The sequence below is a fragment of the Chrysoperla carnea genome, chromosome 1 (assembly GCF_905475395.1).
Source record: "Chrysoperla carnea chromosome 1, inChrCarn1.1, whole genome shotgun sequence".
NCBI lineage: Eukaryota > Metazoa > Arthropoda > Insecta > Neuroptera > Chrysopidae > Chrysoperla > Chrysoperla carnea.
The window spans coordinates 11,523,911-11,548,239 of NC_058337.1; the positions used below are offsets into that span (position 1 = coordinate 11,523,911).

General features: G+C 29.3%; 1 protein-coding gene across 1 annotated transcript; it reads right to left on the reverse strand.

Annotated features, from left to right (window-relative positions):
• Positions 1–83: 83 nt before the first annotated feature.
• Positions 84–23,216, reverse strand: LOC123305457 (alpha-tocopherol transfer protein-like). Its single transcript, XM_044887171.1, has 7 exons — positions 23,164–23,216; positions 4,601–4,823; positions 3,111–3,205; positions 2,801–2,954; positions 2,541–2,734; positions 866–1,127; positions 84–285 (listed from the first exon to the last, which is right to left on the reverse strand). The coding sequence occupies exons 2-7, from the start codon at positions 4,785–4,787 to the stop codon at positions 242–244; spliced, it is 936 nt and encodes a 311-aa protein (XP_044743106.1). The 5' UTR covers positions 4,788–4,823; positions 23,164–23,216; the 3' UTR covers positions 84–241.
• Between the last annotated feature and the right edge of the window lie 1,113 nt (positions 23,217–24,329).

Below are 24,329 nucleotides of genomic sequence, written 5' to 3' on the forward strand. Positions count from 1 at the left end.
ATAAATATATAGAATTATTATTATAAAATCTCAAAAAATTTATTTAAAAAATAATGTTCAATATATATATATATAATGTTTGCTAAAAAATTTTAAATCTATCTTTAAATTTCAAAATAATAGGTTAAAAATACATTAGTTATGTATAAAAAATATTTTCATTAAATCGATTTCTTATCTAGTTGCTATCACATTTTCAATTTTCCATAATATCGCTTAGAGCACTCCACCAACTTGACTTTTATTTAACGCTGATACAGTTCATGTAACCAATTTCGTTGCAAGCTAAAACAAAACAAATAATTATTCTAAGTCGTGTCTTTTTTTCAATTAATCTATGGGTCAATCTTTAACCATGGAAGGGACCTGTGACATTCATCCGCATCAAAGCCGGATTTTATCCATGGCAGGGTCCTTGGGCAATGCAATTTTATAATATCTTTTCCTCTGATCACACCTTCTTCTACAGATCCATCATCGTGATAACGGCGAATAATATGGATGTGTTATGTTAAGAAACGCATTGAGTAGTAAGCATCGAGAAGTAGTATTACTTCTACTACTCGATATTAGATGTTTCTTTTCTGTAAGTATGAAGTATTTCATCAATTGACAGCATGCTTCCAAAAAAGCAATAATACATACTATCATTGAGGTCCCAAATTTTCCAATTTTATTTTCTCTCTATGAAACATTATCAACTCTTTTTGTGCGCGCGGGGCTCTTAGACAGTTGTCTACTCTGCCAAATGGTTAATCCGGAAATGATCCGCACAATGAGCCAACATGATTTAATTTTTTAAAAGAATTTTTATTTCGACATTAAGATCGATCATATTTATATAAAATTAAAATATGCATAATACCTTTATATTCTTCTTCATATTCGCATAAAATATCATATAAAACAAGGCCAGGTATTTCAGGTATTTCTAATTTTCCACCAATTGCTGCTGGTACAGATTCAGGTCCAATATATTCAACTAACTGTGCACGCTGTTTACCATGGAAGTATACTCGATTTCTTAATTTTTCCCGTAAGAATGGTTTAAATATCGCATACAGCATATTAAATATAAATGGTTGATTAATTATGTGAACACCTTTAAGTCGTAATGGAACACATTCCTAAAAAAAAATTTGTTTAACAATTTATTTACAAATAATTAAAAAATAGTACAGGGTGAGAATTTTCATATTAAAAAAACTTTACCCGTCGCGTTTTTCAACGCGATACCTTGGAGAAAATAGTAGTTTTTAAGAAAAAATCAAATTGTAGGAAGTAATTTTAAACAAGTGAAAACGAACAATTGATTGACTGACTGATGGAATATAAAACTTATTGTAAATAATAAAGAAATGTTTTGATTGGGTTGGGTTTCGAACGCTGGTTTTGTAGGTCAGTCCAGCAGCGATCTACTGATCCACCAAGCTGGAAGAATTCAGAATGAATTTTTAGAGTTTAGTTTCGACCGTTTAGCGCCACGCGATTTCAGTGCTTCTCCCCATTAAAACTCACGAATGCCTCAACTTAGATCATTTTTTATACTGGCAACCATTTTTTTTTATTGAATAACACCTTGAATTCTACAATTTGATATAGATTTGATCACTATAACATTTGGACCAAGTAAGTGTGTGAATTTTGCAATAAAAAATAAAAAAAATCCCCTCTCTTGAGATTATACGGAATTCAGGAAATCATGGAGCTTATTCTTTATAAACGTGAAGATCACCATGGATGGTTTTTATCAATATAAGAGATACCCTGCAAATTTTGCGGCCACATCTTGGTCCATATGTAACTGATTTGTGTCAATGATGTTAACATTCTTCGAAATACAGGTAAGGAAGATTCTATGTCATATGGGAGGGATGGCGAACCCGCGTGCCTATAATATTTTGGGCACGCCATCGATCACAAAGTTCACTAAGAAGTATTAGTTCACTATGAGTAATCTTACGAATGCGCGCTCGTTTGTTATTGTAGATACATCTTGAACTGCAATTGGCATTTCAAAACAAATAAAATCACAAATCCGCTATTCAAAAAAGCGAACCAGTGCAAAAGGAATTAATTGCAATTGCAATTAAATACAGAAATAAACAATTGAAGTCTTTAATTAAAAATGTTGTAAAAATTGTTATACGAAAGCGGCAAGTTACTCCGTTGCAAATGTCATTGCTCGACATAGTCATACTTTTCAAGAGGGAAGGTTTTGAAGGAAGCCTGGATAGCTAACTGATCTGAAAAGTAACAGATCAATAAAAAAATTGACATAAACTCCACTCATTTTATAAAATGTCTTGACGAAAGCACTGACGTCACGTAAGAAACGTCATTAAGCAAGAATTAATTGCGAATCCCAACAATTAAGAGGACCAGTCAAAATTATTTGATGAATGAATTATTAGATGCACGTTTATGGCTCATTAACCATTTCTATAAAAAAAAAGCCACGTTGATAGATGAAGGTTCGCCACCCCTGTCATATGGTATTTGATTAAACTATAACTATTTTATTTGAATTTGAATATTACCTGAACCCAATCGAGGACCATTTTTGCAAATTGTGGTGAAAATTGATAAACATGTGATAAAGACAAACCCTCCATATCTAAAATAACAACAGCACCAGTTACTTGTGTTCTTGGTTCGTACATAGCTGCTTCTAATGCTAGCATAACAGCTTTAAATATTTCTTCTAATGAACATTGTTTTGGTTTCCATTTATCTGAAACCAGTATAAAAGTTTAAGTATGTCATTGATATAATTTTTATTTTAAAAATAAATACATACATCCGCTTTGTATTATCATGATACGCCTTTTGAAACGATCTCGTTTTGGCATAAATGTTATAATTCCTTGTTTGAATACGTTTTGTTCATTGCTGGGTAATAAATTAGAGCACATTTTTTCATGCTTTAATTTGAATTTATAAAAATTTTTCATCTAGAAAAAAAAGTTATATTTTATGAATACAATTTAAAAGGGCATTCATCTCGATAATAAGTGTAGATATAACAGTAAAGTACCAGGGTTTCGAGTTAAAATCTAAAATGAACGCACTAAATACGTGCTTAAGTATAATGATGAGATTATACTTACACGAACAAAAGCACTTTCTGCATAAAATTTACATGGTCTTAAAAATTTGTATAAAAATGTTTCATCATCCAATGGAATGGATAAATTTTCTTCAGCTAGAAAAATATAAGTGTTTATTACATTAAAAACATAAAATAGTAATTGAGAAACAGATTTTATCAAATTTGAAATCAGTTTGTCCATAAATAAAGAAAATTCAATAAATAGTAAAACTAATAAGGAAAAGTTGAGAAACAGCACCGATTTTAATGAAACTTTTTGTAACATGTTTATAGGATCTCAAGAAACATTCAGCCAACATAACCTGTTCATATAAGGGGGCATAGAGCACCAACGGGGGGGCATATGAAAGCCCAAATTTTTTAAAATGCTTATTTTGGCTTAAAATTGTCATCTTGTAGGTATTTTTTTCGCTGAATACGAATCCGATGTCAAATTGCACGAATTACGTTGCGTATTCCAAAAATCGTGCCATTATTGACCCGAAATTTTACTTTTTGGCACAAAAACGGAAAACTAAATATTTATCGCTTATTACGAATTGGTCGCTGTATTTACCGTCCAAACTTTGCTCTATGAGATAGATTTAGACACTGATTACGAACCCGATGCCTGATTACACGGATTCTATAATGTCTTTTGAAAATCGTGTCATTTTTTATAAACACTTAGTTTGCCGTGTTTGTGTCCAAAAAATTCAATTTTTGACCAAAAATGGCACGATTTTCAGAAGGCGTGACAGAATCCGTGTAATCTGACATCGGATTCGTAATCAGTGGCCAAAAATACCTTCTGGAGCAAACTCCGGTTTTTCCGACATGTTGGGGGTGTGGGTTACACCAAATGGCCCAATATTTTTGTAGGCCACTATTATTCTCTCTTATTATATTCATAAATCTTGCATTCAAGAAAACAGCAAACGGTTGTTCAAAATTTTTCAAAAAGTCATATAATTGACATGTTTCCCGTCTTCCACATTGAAAACGCCCCAATTTCAAAGTTTTCGTAAATGTAAATGTTGTAGGTTTCACTGAAATGGAGCCACGAGAGATAACAGCATTCGAATGAGCCGTATTCAATCATTTTTCACAGAGTTCTCTGTTAGGTGTTTAAAATTTCGAAAATATTGGAATAGTTTTAAGTGCGCCACATTTTTGTGGACAGTTTGCATAACAAATTCATCATAAACTCAAATATGAAAAATCAACCACCCCTAGGATGATTCCTACTCACGGTCCTGGTGGAGATTTTGTCAAGAAGTTAGCAGGAGTGAACGCGCCTGACCATATTCCCGTTGGAATAAAACTTTGGCAACCATCTATAAAAAGTTAAGATGAATTGGGTAAAATTTTTTTTTAAGAAACTTTTGTCGACTTTTCCAAAGTCGTGTAATTCCTTTGGGTGATTTTTACTATTTTGTTATTCTAGAAAATTTTATTTGTGGACAAACTGTGTTTTAAAAGTATAATACTCAATATCAAAATAAAAACCTCTAATTAATTCACGTAATTTTTCTACAGCTTCTTGTACATTTTCAGGCGTTTCACGTAATTCACTTTCAGCAATTTTTTTATATTCATCATCCAGATCCTCTAAATCCAATCGTAATTGTTCTTGTCCCAATTGAATGAATGGAATTCCATCTTCACCAATGCTCACTTTTAGTTCATTGGACATTTTAATGATCAATACGTTGGTGGAAACGTTGAATACCTTGAATAAGAAAATATAAAAATTATTTTAAAAACATTTTATAGAATTTAGATAAGTTAAATTTTTTGAGTTTTAAGCTAAAAGTTTTTTATTTTTACAGTAACCAACTTGATCTGTTTTATTTCGTATTATTTGGCATAAAACCCACATACAGGGTGTCACAGGAGTAATGGATTTTTCTTACACACTTCACACACTTGCTTACAAACACATACGTACATTCCAGCGTAACGTTAAAGACCTTACTCTGGCAGTTTCTTACTATTTGCCTCCACTCCCCACTGTCTTGCCGTTGTAGTGCGCTTCTGATTGGCGGCCTATTTTAATTAATAGATAATTATCCGAGAATCAGATAAAAAAATGGAAGGAAACTTTTCGTCTTAGAATTTTATTTTCTATCTGATGCATAAAAGGCGTCAGTTACTGTATCCGATATGAGCTGAGATCTACGTTTCAAAATTACCATAAAATTAAAGATTTAACTTTTTCATGTCAAAACAATTACTTTCTATTAGGAAGTTAATAAATTAAAATAAATATTTTTGATAATTTGATTTGTGAAAGTAAAGTTTTTTTTATTTTCGAAAAAATATCAATTTTACAAAATTAACAAGTGAAAAAAGTAAAAAATGTTAATTCTTAGCTGTAGAGTAAGTATACGGGTGATTTTTTAAAAAAGTTTCCTGTTAAATAGCTTGAAAACAGAGTGGAGAATCAAAGACGGTTTCTTTGTAAATTTTTTTTCTAAAGCTCAATTTTCGGCAATAACAGGCTAAAAATTTTATTTTTAAATTCTTCAAATACTGAATTTTTTCAGATTCGAAAAATAAAAAACTTTTGTTTAAAATTTTTTTCCTATATTATTCCTTTTAGCTGAATTAAGACGTATTCTATGCTTGCAGAAGCAGAGAGAGCCGCCTTCCGAAAATGTTTTTAACAACATATTTTACTCGTTAAATTAAAAAGGTTTTACAAAATCTTACTTCCATACAGTAATATATAGAATTTTCAAGGCCAATTTCTGCCAATCTATTCGGTTCATGAAAAAATATTTGGAACAAAATTTGCAGTGGCGGATTAAAGGAAAAAGGCCCATTGGGCACAATCTATAAATAAAGAGGGTTTTGTTTTAGTCTTCGTTAATGAACTTGGTGCCCCCCTTGTGGTGCACTTTCCTACAAATTTGTCTTTTCCCTCTCTTTTTTTAGTATTCTTTAATGAACTCCATGCTCCCTTGTAGTACCCTCTTATTAAATTTGGTCTTTTTTTTAGTCTTCGTAAATGCACTTCGGATCATATCCAGTGGGCAATTGCTCGTTTGCCAAGCTTTGAATCCGCCACGGAAAATTTGATGTGTTTTTTAAAAGAACAACATGACTTATTTAACGTTTTCTTCCATCTCTAACCAGGTACAAGCAAGAGTTCATTTTTCAATGACTTTGAAAGTCAAGGTCAATTTCAAGGTATGAGCTTACAATACAAACTATTTTAACTGTACAATTTTTGTAAAAAGCTATTTTTTTCAACATTTTTTTTTTTTTCGGTTGCTCTAGTACTTTTTTAACACCTTGTATAAATAATATTTTAAAATTAATTAATTAATAATTCAATTTAGAAATTGTAGTATTTTTAAAGAACCATTTCTTTTAAATTTATTTAATGAATTTAATTTGTTTTTAAACCTACACACGACAGCTATGTAACAGTGCCATTGCACTCCATTAATTAATTCGAATGTGTGTACTTTTAGTAACAAACTGCAATTAAACTATAACTTTAGTAAACAAAAAATATATAATCATTTACATAGTTTATTTTATAAATAAATACATTGAAATTTATTAAGTTTATAAAAAAAAAACGAAACAATTCTCAAAAAATTATTCTTGTTACAGCATGTACTTTTGTGGATGAAATCAAGCGTGGAAGAAGTCTTAAAAACTGCTGTAAAACAAAGTTAGTAAAAACAAGTGAAAACAAACAATTGACTGAGTTAATTGTTGAAATACCATGTATAGACAGTGTTGATGAAGCAATCGTTTGTTTTTTGACGTCACGTTAATAAAAAAATACATCCACTTTTAAATAGCTATACACACACTGATATTCCCATATTAATGCATACTATAAAATTTGCACCTAATAAGCGCCCTCGTGGGTAAACAGTGATGTTTACAAAAAAATGTTTCAAACAAAAGTTGTTTATTTTTTTATAAAGAACATTTTTTACATTTAAACTTTTGTTCTATCTCTAACGGTTTAAAAGATGGGTCCTACGGACCCAAGACCCAATTGACCCATATTGCTCATTTATGAACTTAACCTCAGTTTTTAGGTCCTGAGTACGCTATAAAAATTTCATCTTGATATCTCTTTTCGTTTTTGAGTTATCGTGTCCACAGACGGACGGACGGACAACCGGAAATGGACTAATTAGGTGATTCTATGAACACTTATACCAAAATTCTTTTCGTAGCATGAATATTTTTAGGCGTTACAAACTTTGGACTAAACTTAATATACTATGTATATTTCATATATACATGGTATAAAAACTGAAAAAAATGTCTGTCGCTTACAAAATACCTTTCATAACGACCGCACAAACCTTACACAATACTGGTAGACATTTTCCTCCCACCTCCTCCCCAAACTACTTCCGACTAGTAAAAGTGCTTCGTTTAGTGCTGCCAGTATTGTGTAACGATTGTGCGATCATTATGGAAGTTGTTTGGCAAAGCGGCAGAATTTTTTTTCAGTTTTTACTTACTTTGTTTTGGGACCTCTCCCATGCTTGATTTCAAATTGCCGTCATGCCGTCAATCAGCCAGTCTGCTTTGCCTGATACTATTTTCCCATAAAAGTAGGTACATATTTTAACAAGAAAATCGCACTTGAGTTTATCCGGTTAGTCCACTATTTTCCGGTTTACTTCAATTCCAATTTCCTCCAAAACTACCAAAGAGTTTTGTCTAAACTAAAAATAAAAAATACCCAGGGCAGGTAAAATATGAATACCTATAACATATCCTTTCAAATCGATAGAGTAAAGGGTATAATCGCAGTACATGATATTCAATTGTAACTTTAACCATTTTTATCTGGAAAACCGTTTTTATACCATGTATATATGCAATTATAAGTTTAGTCCCAAGTTTGTAAAGCTTAAAAATATTGATGCTACGAACAAAATTTTGGTATAAATGTCCATAAAATCATCTAATTAGTCCATTTCGACAGACGGTTGTCTGTCCGTCTGTCTGTCAACACTATAACTCAAAAACGAAAAGAGATATCAAGCTGAAATATTTAAAGCATGCCCAGGACGTAAAAAGTAAGGCCGAGTTGGTAAATGAGCAACATAGGTCAAGTGGGTCTTCTTGCAAAAACGTTAGAGATAGAACAAAAGCTTAAATGTAAAAAATGTTCCTTATAAAAAAATAAACAACTTTTATTCAAAACATTTTTTCGTAAACATCACTATTTACCCTAGAGGGCGCAAATTGTACAGTATGTTTTATATGGGAATATCAGTTAGGTGTGTGTGACATGTGTGTATGTGTAATGTGACATGTGTGAGTGACATGTATGTATGTAATCAACACTGTCTATACATGGTATTTCTACAATTAACTCAGTCAATTGTTTGTTTTCACCTGATCTTTATAAATGTTTTTTTCCACCAATGAATATTTATGAGGATTCTTTAGAAAATTATAAAGTTTTAATTGAACTTTTTTTTTCTATTTACAAATGGTTTTGAATTTCCTATTGTTGTGATAACACTTTAAATCTTATAGTAAAATAATAGCGCATGTTTCGCAAGTTCACTTCTGTGCGCTTAAAATGAGTCCTAGTATAACAAAGTTACATGCTTGCAAATATTGTGAATTTTTAACGAAACAAAAAGTGTCGCTTTTTTTCTTTTGTTATTAACCGTATTATGTCATAATTATTATGAAATTGCAAAATAATAGTTTTTTAATAACCAAATAATATTTAAGTAGAATATGATTAGCATTTTAAATTAATTTAATTGTTTTAAATATAGATTAAAAATTTCATAATATTTCATAAATTTTATGAACCATAATATAAAAATATAAATTCATTAACAAATAATGGATAAAGATCAGGAAGTTAGTTTTACATTTTTATTTGGGTTAAATATAGTTTAAAGATCAAAATAAAATATATCTAATAATATAAACAATCAAAATTAAAAAGTAGTAAAAATAAACAATTAACTGAGTTAATTATTGAAATACACCTGTATATACAGTGTTGAATATCAGACCTTGAATAGTTTTATATTTAGAAAAATTATCTATTTGCCTCTATCTATTCCCCTCTATATTCTAAAGTGACACTTACTACGTTTAATGAGTTTGATTGGTCTATGAATGCACAAATCTTTTTATTTTTTCCCATAGTCATATTTCTAGAATTAGGCCTCAAATCGAAATTTGGTAAAGAGCTTTTCCATTTGTCTTGATAAGCTTAATTTACTGGTATAATTTTTTGCTATCAATAATAGAACACCCTGTATAACCCTTACTCGCTGAACTCTTTCTACATAAAACTGCAGTATAACGTCACCTCAACAAGCTCCGACTCAATTTGCGATATGAATTCCCATTATTATAGTATTTTTTATATTTTTGTAAGTAGGTATTATTTATAATTTTATAAAAAAACAAAAGTATTGTTTTATTATTACGCAGTACTTTATTTTAAAAAAAATTATCAAAAGTCAATGGTTTTAACTTAAGTAGGTATTAGTGATTTCATTATTACCGATCAAACAAGATAATTTATTGTAAATAATGTATGAACAAACAAGTGAAAACAAACAATTGACTGAGTTAATTGTTGAAATACCATGTATAGGCAGTGTTGATAACACACTGTCACATTTCACATACATACATATCTGACATATTTAACTGATATTCTCATATAATGCGCAAGTGTTGATGCGCAATCGTTTGTTTTTTTGACGTCACGTTAATAACAAAAGATATTCACTTTGATATTCCTATATTAATACATACTATAAAATTTGCACCTAATTAACGCCCTCGTCGGTAAACAGTGATGTTTACAAAAAAAAGTTTCATACAAAAGTTTTTTATTTTTTTATAAGCAACATTTTTTACATTTAAACTTTTGTTCTATCTCTAACGGTTTACAAGATGGGTCCTACGGACCCAAGACCGAATTGACCTATGATGCTCATTTACGAACTTGACCTGACTTTTTACGTCCTGAGTACGCTGTAAAAATTTCAGATCGATATCTTTTTTCGTTTTTGAGTTATCGTGACCACAGACGGACGGACGGACAACTGGAAATGGATTAATTAGGTGATTCTATGAACACCTATACCAAAATTTTGTTCGTAGCATCAATATTTTTAAGCGTTACAAACTTGGGACGAAACTTAATAAAAATGTTATCTTGGAGCCAAAGCGGGATGTAAAGGGTAAGTGCTTAGGTTGCTTTTACTTTTATTACCTTCAGGGTCGATTTAACCATTATATAGAGTAGGCAACTACCTAGGAGCCCCGCATCAGTCAGAGGCATAAGGAGAAAATTTAATTGGAAAATTTGTATCCTCAATGATAATAGGTATTATTCTTTTTTTTTCGAAGTTATTAGTGTATTATATAGTTTTATTGCATTTCAGGATGTACAATCGCCAAGGCAATTTTGGATAAAAGGCATGATTTTTTTTATATGAAGCTGTGTAAGTCTAAATCAGTTCTGAAAATTTTAGGAGTGGAGGGGGGAGAATACTTGTTTATACCCATATACCGATTTTCATGACAAAATTCGCATTTATAATTTTTATACCATGTATATATGAAATATACATAGTATATTAAGTTTCGTCCCAAGTTTGTAACGCTTAAAAATATTGATGCTACGAAAAAAATTTTGGTATAGGTGTTCATAGAATCACCTAATTAATCCATTTCCGGTTGCCCGCCCGTCCGTCGTTTTGGTCCTGAAATATTTAAATACATAACATTATCTATTAAATTATCAATTTATCCAGTTTTTACATTCCATAGCACACTAGTTATAAAATTAAAAAATATACTTTTATAACTATGCAAAATATTAAGAATCGGCCTTATTTGTCAATTTGTAGTAGGCTGGATTTAAACTTCTGTTTTCGGTTCAGTATCTTAAAATATGTGACCCATAACCCTGTATGACTTAAATGCGTCACATCAGGTAAAATAATTGATAATAGAGAAAACAAGTGAAAAGAAACAATTGACTGAGTTAATTGTTGAAATACCATGCATAGTCAGTGTTGATTTCTTTATCACATAACACATACAAAAATGTATAGACAGTGTTGATGCGCAATCGTTTGTTTTTTTGACGTCACGTAAATAACAAAAGATATTCACTTTTAAATAGACACACACAACTGATATTCCTATATTAATACATACTATAAAATTTGCACCTAATTAACGCCCTCGTGGGTAAACAGTGATGTTTACAAAAAAATGTTTCAAACAAAAGTTTTTTATTTTTTTATAAGAAACATTTTTTACATTTAAACTTTTGTTCTATCTCTAACGGTTTACAAGATGGGTCGTACGGACCCAAGACCCAATTGACCTATGATGCTCATTTACGAACTTGACCTCACTTTTTACGTCCTGAGTACGCTGTAAAAATTTCAGCTCGATAACTTTTTTCGTTTTTGAGTTATCGTGTCCACAGACGGACGGACGGACGGACAACCGGAAATGGACTAATTAGGTGATTTTATGAACAGCTATGACAAAATTTTTTTCCTAGCATCATTATTTTTAAGCGTTACAAACTTGGGACTAAACTTAATATACTATGTATATTTCATATTTGCATGGTATAAAAATGTGCTAACAAGTGTCACATGATTAACTTAATTGTTATTGTTTATAAGCTCCAATAGGCCTTTTAATTATCCTTATTTAAAACTTTTTTAGCTTGGATAGATAGAATTTCTAGTAAGAAGCACCATGTTAATAAATTTCTTTATCTGGTTCTGATAGTAATTTTTTAGTACTATACAAACCGTTAGGTAATTAAACTTGGAACCAGGGTGGTTTCGAATTTCTCAAATATCTTTATTAGGTCCGAATTTATTACGAAATGAAGCATAAAACTTAAAGACTTTCTTTATTACCATTATCTTTGATTTTTAATAAAACCGCAGGTTTGTGGTTTATAATTAAGTATTTTACAGGGTGGACCCCATTTTAATCTGTTATAGCTAATAGCTCATTTTGTATTTAATCAATCAATAAATAACTTTAACAAAAGTTGTAGAGTTTGATCGGGGACATCATGTTCCGACATCAGATTGGATTTAGTTGTCCGGGAATTGCTTTAACAGGCAATTTAGAGTCTAAAAAGTTGATCCTCATAAAAACTAACATTTTTTATTTATAACATTTTTTCGAAAATCGTTAGCTTTCGGAGGAAATGCGACATAAAAATATGTCATTATTGCATTTCCAAACATCTGTCCGAAAGAAAACTGAATAGATGCGATACAATTTATAAGTATTTTCACCATCGATATCATTTTACCTAAAGACTTGAGTTTTCATTCACATTTGAAATCATAAAACTGACCCTTTTCTTTAAGGATAAATTCAATGCAATTATGGGTATTTCCCAATTATACAGAATGTTCTGTTATTGATAGCAGATAATTATACAGTAGAACCTCGATAAGTTAAAGTCCAAGGGAAACACAAAATATTTTAAGTTATAGAGGTTTTAAGTTATCAAGGGTCTATGTTAGGTAAAGGTTAATATAGAGGTATGTACATGTTTTAGTTAATATAGAGGTATGTACAAGTTTCTATGTAGCTACTGAGGGCCTATACAGAGATTATTTATTTAAGTTATAGAGGTTGCGTATTTTAAGTTATAGAGGTTTTGGGCTCTGATGGGAAGGGAACATAGTATTTTTTGAAGTAACAGATGTTTTTATGTTACCGAGGTTTAAGTTATCGAGGTTCTACTGTACCAGTAAATTAAGCTTATCAAGACATATGGAAATGCTCTTTACCGAATTTCGATCTGAGGCCTGATTCGGGAGATGTGGCTATGAGAAAATTAGAAAAATTTATGATTTCACAGACCTATCAAATCCATTAAATTAGTAGGTGTCAGTTTAGAATATAGAGGGGACTATCATAAAACAATAATTGATTCCGTATCTATATTAATATATAATTTGATACCTCCCACATTTAAGTGTCTCTGTATTGGTGAAATAATTTGATAAATATGTATTATTTTTTGTTTTCTTTATAAATAAAGGCAACAAAATATTTTTTTATTTGGTCTGAACAAAAATCATTTGTTCACATAAGGTGACCTCTTGCCTATTAATTCCAAAATATTTAATATTAAAAATACAAGATTTCATTTTTGTACATTGATAATTCAACAGAACATACCTAAATGAGTGATATATTTGGTTAAGGAAATCCTATATAATAATTTGACTTGAAGCGAAATTGATTTGAATAGACCATTCACTCTTGGTCTCTTACATTTTAGATTGTTTTGTTTATGTAACAGTTTATTTTATATTTCTTTTATATCTTTTTTAAGTATTTGTAATTATTTAATAATAAATAATATGTCCTACATAACACATACATACATATATAATAATAAATTTAAAAAATAAAAATATATGAATCTCCATTAAAGTGAAAGTAATAACTATCTTAAATTAAGCATTGAAAAACATTTCTGTAGAGTGTAGAAGGTTCATGTATTACAGTAGAATCTCGATAAGTTAAACCTCGGTAACATAAAAACCTTAGTTACTTCAAAAAATACTACGTTCCCTTCCCATCAGAGCCCAAAACCTCTATAGCTTAAAATACGCAACCTCTATAACTTAAATAAATAATTTCTGTTAGGCCCTCAGTAACTAAAAGAAATTTTTCCACAACCTCTATAACATAAAATTGTGTGAATGAGTCATTTTGAAAGAGTGTCAAAACAACTGGTTTCGATATTTATTGCTTGCACGTTTTTACTTGTTAACGTAAACAATAACATTACCTATTGTTTGCTTTATCTAAATTCTTCAAAGCTTTTTATAAGTAGATCACAGATTTTTATAAGTAGACTAAACCTTTAGTTGTTGTTTTATTTTTATGTAATGTAAGTAATGTGAATAAATATGATTACATATGTATTTAATTTTCAGTATTTTATTGAACCCATCCTTCTGATGCATTCAATAACATAGACCCTTGATAACTAAAAACCTCTATAACTTAAAATATTTTTTGTTTCCCTTGGACTTTAACTTATCGAGATTCTACTGTATTATATGATATTCATTTCATATTTATAACATAATTCAATGTTCAATGTTCAATGTCCTCTGCTCTGTGCAGAATCTATAAACAATTCTAGTCTCATATTATAGCAAATTTAGTTTACTTAAAAACATCTTGAAGTTACTATCAAAAACTAGTCCTTTAAGGTCTTTTTCGATTTTTGACCAAGTTGCGTTCGGAGCTTGAGGTCACAAATTTGGATTATTCATTAGACCAACATCATAAACCAGTATACAAAAAATCAGAACTACCGGATTTTACGCAAACTACCCCGTACTTTCAAACGATAAAAGTACTGGATTATAATACTCTTACTCCTAAGTCAAATTGTATATATTTTCAGCTTCTGGTTTTGACCGGAACTGCTTTCACATTCGTTTCTATGCCGACATTCCCAATTTCACAAACAAAAGATGTTGTGTTAATGAAACTTATTAACTATTGATTCAGTCAATATAGACGAAAAAAAGGCCGGACCTGGAAAAAATTACAATAGTGACTCTGAGGTTATAGATCGTTAGGGGGGCATGTAAATAACTTTAAAAAAAATTAAGAGAATTTTTCGTTCAGCTGTTTTTGAGAAAATCCAAAAAAATGGGAAAAAAAATTTGGAATGCGTTTTTCTCGGAATCTATTGGTTTAAGGGAAAAGTTTTTCAAATAAAAAATGTAGAAGACATTGTCAGCTACATTTTATGTCATTGGAGCAACGTCATACGAGTTAAATTACAAAAAGTAGGTGGCGTTAAAGTATCAAAAAAAGGGTTTTTCACGATTTTCATTAAGAAAAAATGATGTTTTTGTAAAAGTGTAAATGAGAAAGTTGTTTGACTCAAAATTAGCTTCAACTTTTATTTAAACAATTTTTATGAAAAACTTACTGTTTCCGAGCTATAGTAAAACAATGTATGTTTAAAATAAACCAAGAAAATAAAAAGGAAATCAAGTACTCCTTTTCAAAATTTTAAAAAACTTTCAGATTTTTTAGCAAGCTGTATTTCAAAAACGGTAAGTATGTAATTCACTTGATGGGCAGATGTGAGAGAAAACTATCTACCGTTTATTTTTCAACAGGTGGTCTCTCCTTTGTATAATAATATTATGTATGATATATAACAGTATGACTAATTTTAAATATAATTTGGCAGACTGATTAATTTTTTAAAACATCTGAGATAGAAATTTGTTTACTATTTTTACCTTTTTTGATATCCGTTAGAACATGTATTTTTAGAAAAAAGAGAAACTCTGTTTGAAAGAGACTTCTTTTTCATTTCTTGATAATAATGCGGTAATAAGATGGAATTATGGCCCGGCTGCTTCTAAATCGGCTTGGTATCAAAATGATCAGCGAATTTCGTCTCGGTATTTTAAAGCGTTTTCAATCAGACGGAGGCAAGTTTTAGGACAATATTAGTATTCGAATGAGTGGTATAAGGACAGTTTGCCATCCCAGTTTAAAAATTTGGAAATAGCTTTTCAATCAATCGGTGATAGATTCTTAGGCTTTCGATTATGTCTTAAAAGGCAGGATAATGGACTAAATAAAGTGTTCCTTATTGCCCGTATTAAAGAGAAAAAAAACCGCTGAGTGCCAATAAATTGGAATAAATTTCGATAAATTTTATATAAAACTTTTTGTTGAGTCTGAGTTGTAGAGTTTTTCAATTGATATAAAGGAATCTTTACTATAACTTTCTATCAGAGTGATATATTAGTGGGATGGAAAATTTGATTATTCGATGAATTTGATAGAAATAATTGCACGGCATTTGTTCTGGCTTCACTAATCTAAATAATCATATGCAATTATAAAATAAGTTAGATATGTTTTTAATATCATTTAATTTTAATATCATTTAATTTTAATATCATAGAAAATAATTTCAATTTTTATTATAATCTCAAGGATTTACAATTTAAATATTCACAATATTAATTTTATCATGAACATTTAAATATAAATATTTATTAACATTTAAATATAAAGGTGTTTTTTTTATTGAAATCTAACACTTTAAAATAATCGTAATAAAAAGCAAAGCTTTACATGAAAGATGATTTTATATCGAATAAATAATTAATGTTCTCAACTCCTAATCCATGATAACAAATTTTATAAAATTCGGTTTATACCAATATATATATATATGCATATGGTAAGGTGCACGGCTTCAATTGTAATGAACTTCAATTTTGAAGGTTTTAATCATAAAGAGTAATCGATATAACTGCGTTGTCCATTTTCGACGATTCTATTAAACATTTCAAAAAATCGATTCGTTGTGTGCGTAGTCATGGTAGGGACAATAAAATCGATGCCAGCGCTTTAAGTGAAAAATTTTGGAGTTAAAGGGGGCTGTTATGACTAATTTGCAATTCTTTACATGTTAATGTAATAGAAATGTCAAATTAAAATTATTGAAAAACACTAATTAATTAAACTTAATGCATTAAAAATTGTGAAAATAAGAAATCAAATTGAACAAATATTATTTTTCAAATGTAAATTATCATAATTATTTATTTAAATTTGTGAGACAAGAATATTAAATTTTAAATGTAAGTCTTAAATGCAATCCATACAATTATATATGCATCCATACAATTCTATAATTAAAGTAGTGTATCGTTACCATGGAAACGAAACTCACGCACGGAGCGAATATCCGGAATGTACATATATTTAAGTATATTTTCTGAAAATTTCAAGTTGATTTGAAAAATATTCGCGAAGATAAACGCATATATGCAAGGACATCTGTATACGTTCAAAGGTCTTTTGAAATTTTAAACGCGTTTTTCTCGAAACAGCGTTTTCAAAGTCGCTTAGCAAGATTTCTCAGAAACGGCTCGATCGATCGGTTTTGAATTTTTGCATAATCTTCTTAGATTTTTTCCAGGTATTAATCGGACGAATAAGATTTCTGAAAATTATTTCGATATTTTAGATACTTAAAATTTTTTCAAAATTTTGATTTTTTTTGGAAGCCTCAATTTCATCAAAAATCAAAATTTTGACTATTCCTTCGGTTAAAACCTGTATTCATCTATCGACTAACGAAATTTTCTGGATTTTAGATAATCGAAACCAGAGTTGTGGTGCCTCACCGCCGGACATTTTTTTTGGGGTACCTCCAAGAGATTGTCTACAGGAGCAGCATCGTATCAAATTTTTTAAATCAGACAACGACCTCTTAAAGTTAAATATGTCATACATGTATACGTTTACTATACTTATGTAAAATAAATGATATTTCCAAAAAAAAAAAAATATAATGGTGTTTTTTTGCGCTCGTAACTGGCTATAGCCCCTTAACGCGATTTATAATTAGTCAAAACGCCTATGGTTTATCGGTATATATTTAGCGATTTCATACATTCCACAACAAATGATCTGTCTTGCAAATTTTGCAAATTTGTACAATACATATTGTACACAAATCATTTGTTAACTAGAAAAATTACTGGCACTAGAAATAAATAATGTTATCATTAGATTAGGTCGATTTCGCACCTAGGTTTTTTCTAGGCTCCATTCTAGTCAGCCGAGGCTTCCTCATTGATTCTTTCATAAATAAAAACATAGTAAAAATATTTATTTTAATTTCATTAAAAATAACACCATTTATTACCTGGGGAACTACCCAGCCGCAAAATCGTGGAAAGTTTCCTCGTAGGAAAGAAAAATACGTAGAATACGTAGAAGAAAAATGATGAATATTATTTATTAATTATTATTTTTGAATATAATATTTATGGAAGAAATAAGTTTAAATAAAACACATTCAAGATATGAAATTTACTACAGGTAATATAGAAGCTATTTACTCTTGTCCATAATGTACTAAATTACAGGAGTTATTTTATTATTTAAATAGATTCAGAATCATGTACTGAAGGAAAATACACAAAATCCTTACTAAAATAGGCGGGGGGAGAAGTACCTCCATTTTAAGGGAAACCGTTTTAGACTATATCTGTAATAGCATTTATTGTAGATAATTAAATTACTTACCTTTTTCGTAAAACAAATTTTTTTTGTATCACTAATCGTTTATGGCTAATACGACTATGACGATTTACTTATTGACTGTTTGACCGATATGTCTTCTAATATTTGTTTAAACAAGAAAATGCTAATAACTTAACTTTTAAATCTACAAATTTTCTAAAACTTTTACTTTAAACTTTTCTTTCTAAAATTAATATTTATGAAGTTATAACGCGTTTAATGCTTCCAACCACCGGTTGTAAGATTAATAAAAAAGAAGTATACATAGCGTAATGATAAAAATTCAATAAATATATGAAAAAAGTTAACGTTAGTGACATAATTAGCAATAAATTATTTGCCTTTTAAAAAAAAATTGTCTAAAAAGATTAAGTTATTACCATTTTGGGCTTAAAGTGCACGGTTGCGGGGTTATAGGCCGTAACGTTTTTTCTCAAAATGGAGGCACTTCCACGCCTATTCTTGTAAAGATTTTGTGTATTTACATTCAGTACGTGTTACTGAACCTATTTAAATAAACAAATAACTCCTGTAATTTAATGCAGAAAAAAAATTCTCTGTAGCCTGAAGTAATTGATTAATAAAGTAGTCTTCCATAACATTATTTTCATTCAAGTTTATTTATAAAGTTCAATAATTCACTAACAGTAAGTTAATTAATAAATACTAAATAGTAACTGAAAACCAGTTGCATTCGCAGAATTACAATACATTACATAGTTACCTATAATGCGTATATTTATTATTATTATTTTATTACATAAAATGTAAACTTGTAACTATTTCAGTGAATAAGAAAATTATGTAAATATCAAGTTTAACATAATCAATTATGAAATTATGAACAATTCAAATTCAAAAGCTAAACATCTCTACGAATGATTAGCTCTTAATCCACAGTTTATTCAACAACTGAAATCTCTCAATTTTGACCAATTTTGACCGATTTCGATGAAAATTTGAGATGAATCTTTGTTATCCTCTAGATTAAAAGTTATATGGTGCCTAGTATTATTGCATTCAAATTGCAATATTTTGAAAACTATAAATCCGAAACTGCTTGAACTTTTTGAGCATGTTGTAAGTTCCTAAATAAAATAAACTGAAAAGCAGCAAGCATTGATTTTAGTTCCTGTGGTAAATTCATCATTTTTTTTTTACTGAATAAAACATAAAAACTTTGTTTTCATTATAAATATTTTTTTCATTTTCCAGGTTCAAAATATACTTAAATGACGCTCCTTAGATTTCATCGCTCTATCGATGCCCGTTGCCAATTTTAACGTATACTTTGCGACCCCTTAGATGAGGTGGTTACCACCCCCTGGGCAAAAGCATCACTAGTCACCATATAACTTTTGATCTAGAAGGTGAGCAAAGCTTAATCCAAAATTTCCATTCAATCGCATTTATAGGAAAAAAGTTTGAAGCATTAAGCCTCGTTTACTGGAGTACAAGTCTCGCTGCAAAGTTTCAGCTTGATTGGATCTCGGAAAAGGAGATAAAAATCGAAGTTTTTTCGGCAGACAAGCAGACACGCAGACACTACGAGTTAAAAGACTTCTTTTCTTTTAATTCGTGACATTAACATGAAAAATCAATTTTTTTTTAAATTTTCTTAGTAATTTTATTATACTTTCGAAAAAAATTAAATTAAAAAACATGCAAGATATTTTCTGTGATTTGTGACTGTGACGTCTATGTTTATTTTAAGGTTCATACACGGTAAGAAATTTTGTGTGTATCATTTTGCCAGTATCGGTGAGAACAGAATCGCAACATTAGCAAAAGTAAGGGCATACGACTCAATGCATCATGGGCGTCAGACCCATACTGGTTGGCGATATCCACAATACATCTGGTGGATTGCCCTATTCAATACTGTAATATTACTGCTCACAAAGATATACTCATAACATGACGTGTCTCTATATCATACCAACATTGTGACAAACACTATACATTTCTTACCGTGCAGTGTACAACCTAATTTGAATTTTAGTGCATATAAAATTTGCAGAAGCGAATGAAAAATTAAACCTTTAGAATGACATAAATAGTACAACGAGGAAAATTACCTAGTCTATAATTTTTTGAAACATAAATAAAGAAAATATCTTTTGTTGTAAGTGCTCTCAATTTGTAATCTAGACAAATGATAAAGAATAATAAACAAATGGAAGTGGCCCGCCCTTACACAATGATAAATTTGAGTGTTTTATAATTTTTTTTTTGTTATTCTTTATCGCAATACAATATATAAATATTTCAAAAAATTTTATCTACAAGTATTTTTCCAATAAGAAACAAAATTCGTAGCGAAGGAGCTACGTTAGGTAAGCGAATTCCCACAGATTTTGAAAAAATAACACATTTTTCTTAAAATCGATAATTACATTTTTAATTTTTCAAGAATTTTTATTTCAAAAACTAACCGTTTAGACAAAAAATCACACGAGTACTTTTTTACTTAAAACTGATCAAAAAATACAAAAATGTTCTTTATTTTGAAAAAATTCAAAATCTTGTACTTCGCGCATGTGCCGTTAGTACCGCACTCTTTTGTTGCATCAGGTAGAAAATAATATTCTAAGACGAAACGTTCTCTTCCATTTTGTGATAAGATGCACGGCTAGTTAGGTATTAATTAAAATAGGCAGCCAATCAGAATAATAATTTTCTACCTGATGCAACACAAGCGCGCGGTATTTACGGGACACCCTGTATATATAAATTTTAACGTTGGTCATTTTTGATATCTATTAGGTAGGATCTATGAACATTTGAAGAAATTTTTTACAAAATTCCATCATCAGTACAAAAACAATAGCTCCATTCGCATGCATTCTGTCATACTCGTGGTATTTATATGCCTAGATGTAAATCGAACATTCTGTATAACAAAATATCCAATTATATAGTTATGGAGATATAGCGTAAAACGGTTTTCTTTCCACGCCTATTTTTGTAAGGATTTTGTGCATTTACTTTCAGTACGTGATACTGAATCTATTTAAATAATAAAATAACTCCTGTAATTTAGTGCATTATGGACAAGAGTAATGAGTTTCTTTCTATATTACCTGTTTGTTAACAAAAACAATAAGTACGTAGATGATTTTCCGGATTGTTGCTTACTAATCTGAACAAGGTGTTCATGTGAATGCGGACCTTATGTTCCACATCATTAACTTCTCAGATATTAATTATTATATTACCTAGTTATCTATTAATTATAGATATTAATTATTATTTTAGAGGTTAAACACGCGCTTTGTAGAAAGCAAATCCTGGGATTAACATTCGACATTTTTTTAAATATATAAATTCATAAAATTCAATATTTATAAATTTTTTAGTATTTGTTAACTGACTTCAAACAGAAACGGAGGAGGTTATCAATTCAACTGTATTTTTTTTATGTGCGTTACCTCAGAACTTTTGAATCGATTTTGATGATTTGAAAGCTGGTGCTTCCCGTGTGGTCCCATTTTATTTTGGTCCACACATCCGTGAGAAAACCATAAAAGTCTTAAATGTTCATTAAGTATGCACGACAAGAGGGCGAATAACTCAATGATTCGGTGATTCTTTTTTTAGTGACAAATTAGTTAGTGTACTTCAGATTCACTAAAAAGCACAAAATAAACAAATTTTTCCATATCCATACAAATTTTTAAAAATAAATCATTGAAAATCGATATAAAATACATGCTTTTATAGAGAAATCTCAAAAAACCATTTATTTTGAAAGTTTTTATAATTTTCACTTGGAATCAATGAAAACCAATATAAAAAAAACAACATTTTAATAGAAAATAAACATATTAACAATGAAAAGAAAAAAAACCAAGTGTCTCCATTCATTAAAGGGAAAGTACGAGCAGGCTATAGATTTAGGGTTGAAATTATTTTTATCTTATTTTCAACTTTGACGATGAGAAATTTATTATTGGATTTGAATACTAAAAAAGACTCTATCTAGCGATACAAAAAAGGACTATAGTTACATAATATTTAACCATAGATACATAATATTAAACGGAAATGTTTGTTTACAATCTTTTAAACCATACGCACATACCATACACATATAAAAAAGTACAGCACATTAAAATATAAAATAAAATCTTTTGCATTTAATTCAATGAAAAAATCAGCTGAGTTGTTTAAGTATGGTTTACATTTTTGTTAATCGAATAACTTCATGAATGTAGACGGAAAACTAAGAATAAAATTTTTTGATATCTGTCTTGGTTTTCGAAATATCGAAAGCTAAATAATTAAAAAAAATTTTCAATATTTTGAAAATTTCGCCAGAAGTCGAAAAATTGTATTCTTACTTTTCTTTCATCTTATATCGTCAAGTTATAACATAATTCACTATCAAAATTAAAAACATATATTTTTTAATTTATTTACCTGAAATTACTTGATCATACACGCTCATACATCCTTAATATAAAAAGTAAACTTATTTATTAAATAAATAAAACAAAATTAATTTGTAAAACTCCACTTATATTAATAAACAATTAATATTCCAAGACATTAATTAATATTACAACAATATTTATATCTTGGTAAATTAATTGTTTATTAATATAAGTGGAACTTTGCAAATTAATTTTGTTATTATTACTTATTGTTGTTGTTTACATTTAATCATGCACACGATATTTACATGCATCCAAGAAGTCCGGGTTCGAGTGTATTTTTTTTCAATTCTCTTTAATTAATTTTGTTATATTTATTTAATATTATGGAGTTCCACAAATTAAAGTTCAATTTGACCAATAACTTATTTACTTATTTTAATATACTTAAAGTACAGTAAACACATGTATAAACAAAAAAAGCAATAACTTTTAAGTTTCGAAAAATAGCAAAAAAAATATAATTAGATAGTTAAAAAAACAAACAGTTAAAAAAATACTTACAATTACGTAAAATTCAATAATAAAACACACAACAATTAAAATAAAAATAACTAATTTACTGTTATTAAAAGAATGATAATAATAATTAATAAAGAACACAATAATTTTGTAATATTTAAACGTATATGTATATTGAGGTCTAGAACAATAATAACAATACTTTATTTATGATAATATAAGTTAAACAACAAAGAAAGTAACGGCTTCAACGATAATTTAATATCACTATGAAATTGTGTTTCTTCTACTATTACTTCCAATAAACTGAAACTTCAAATTACCAGCAACCAGCTACCATACGGTATGGTAGGTCGAGGTATATCCAAATATGATACATGCACGATATCATCACAAAATGGGCTTTACTTTTTTTTTTTCAATTCATAAAAAAATTAAGTGCACCTTTTATTCTAAATATACCTACATTATTTTTAATTATTTTATTTCAGTCCATTCATTGAACGTTGCATCAAATCAGGTATTTTTGTTTTTTTATGATATGTTAATAAATCCTTGTTTTTGAGCATAGCAGACGACCTAGTAGACGAATCATTTTAGATTAAACAAGTGAAAACAAACAATTGACTGAGTTAATTGTTGAAATACCATGTATAGTCAGTGTTGATTTCTTTATCACATAACACATACATACATGTGACACATACATAACTGATATTCAAATGCATACTATAAAATTTCCGCCTAATTGGCCAACTCACGGGCAAACAGTGATGTATTCGAAAAAAAGTTTCAAACAAAAGTTATTTATTTTTTTATAAGGAACATTTTTTACATTTAAACTTTTGTTCTACCTCTAACGGTTTACAAGATGGGTCCTACGGACCCAAGACCCAATTGACCTATGATGCTCATTTACGAACTCGACCTCACTTTTTACGTCCTGAGAACGCTATAAAAATTTCAGCTCGATATCTTTTTTCGTTTTTGAGTTATCGTGTCCATAGACAGACGGACGGACAACCGGAAATGGACTAATTAGGTGATTCTATGAAAACCTATACCAAAATTTTGTTGGTAGCATCAATATTTTTAAGCGTTACAAACTTGGGACTAAACTTAGTATACCTTGCATAGTACATGTATGCATGGTATAAAAAGTACAAAATGAAGAATTTTTATGTACCTCAACCTATCAGGCCAGTTTT

Bases quoted from the DNA above. Each gene is read 5' to 3' on its own strand.
- LOC123305457 (XM_044887171.1), bottom strand. From the start codon at position 4,787: ATGTCCAATGAACTAAAAGTGAGCATTGGTGAAGATGGAATTCCATTC. The intron at 3,206-4,600 runs GTTTTTATTTTG...ATATTTTTCTAG, and splicing joins ATTACGTGAATTAATTAGAG to CTGAAGAAAATTTATCCATT. The intron at 286-865 runs GTATTATGCATA...GTTTTGTTTTAG, and splicing joins ATATGAAGAAGAATATAAAG to CTTGCAACGAAATTGGTTAC.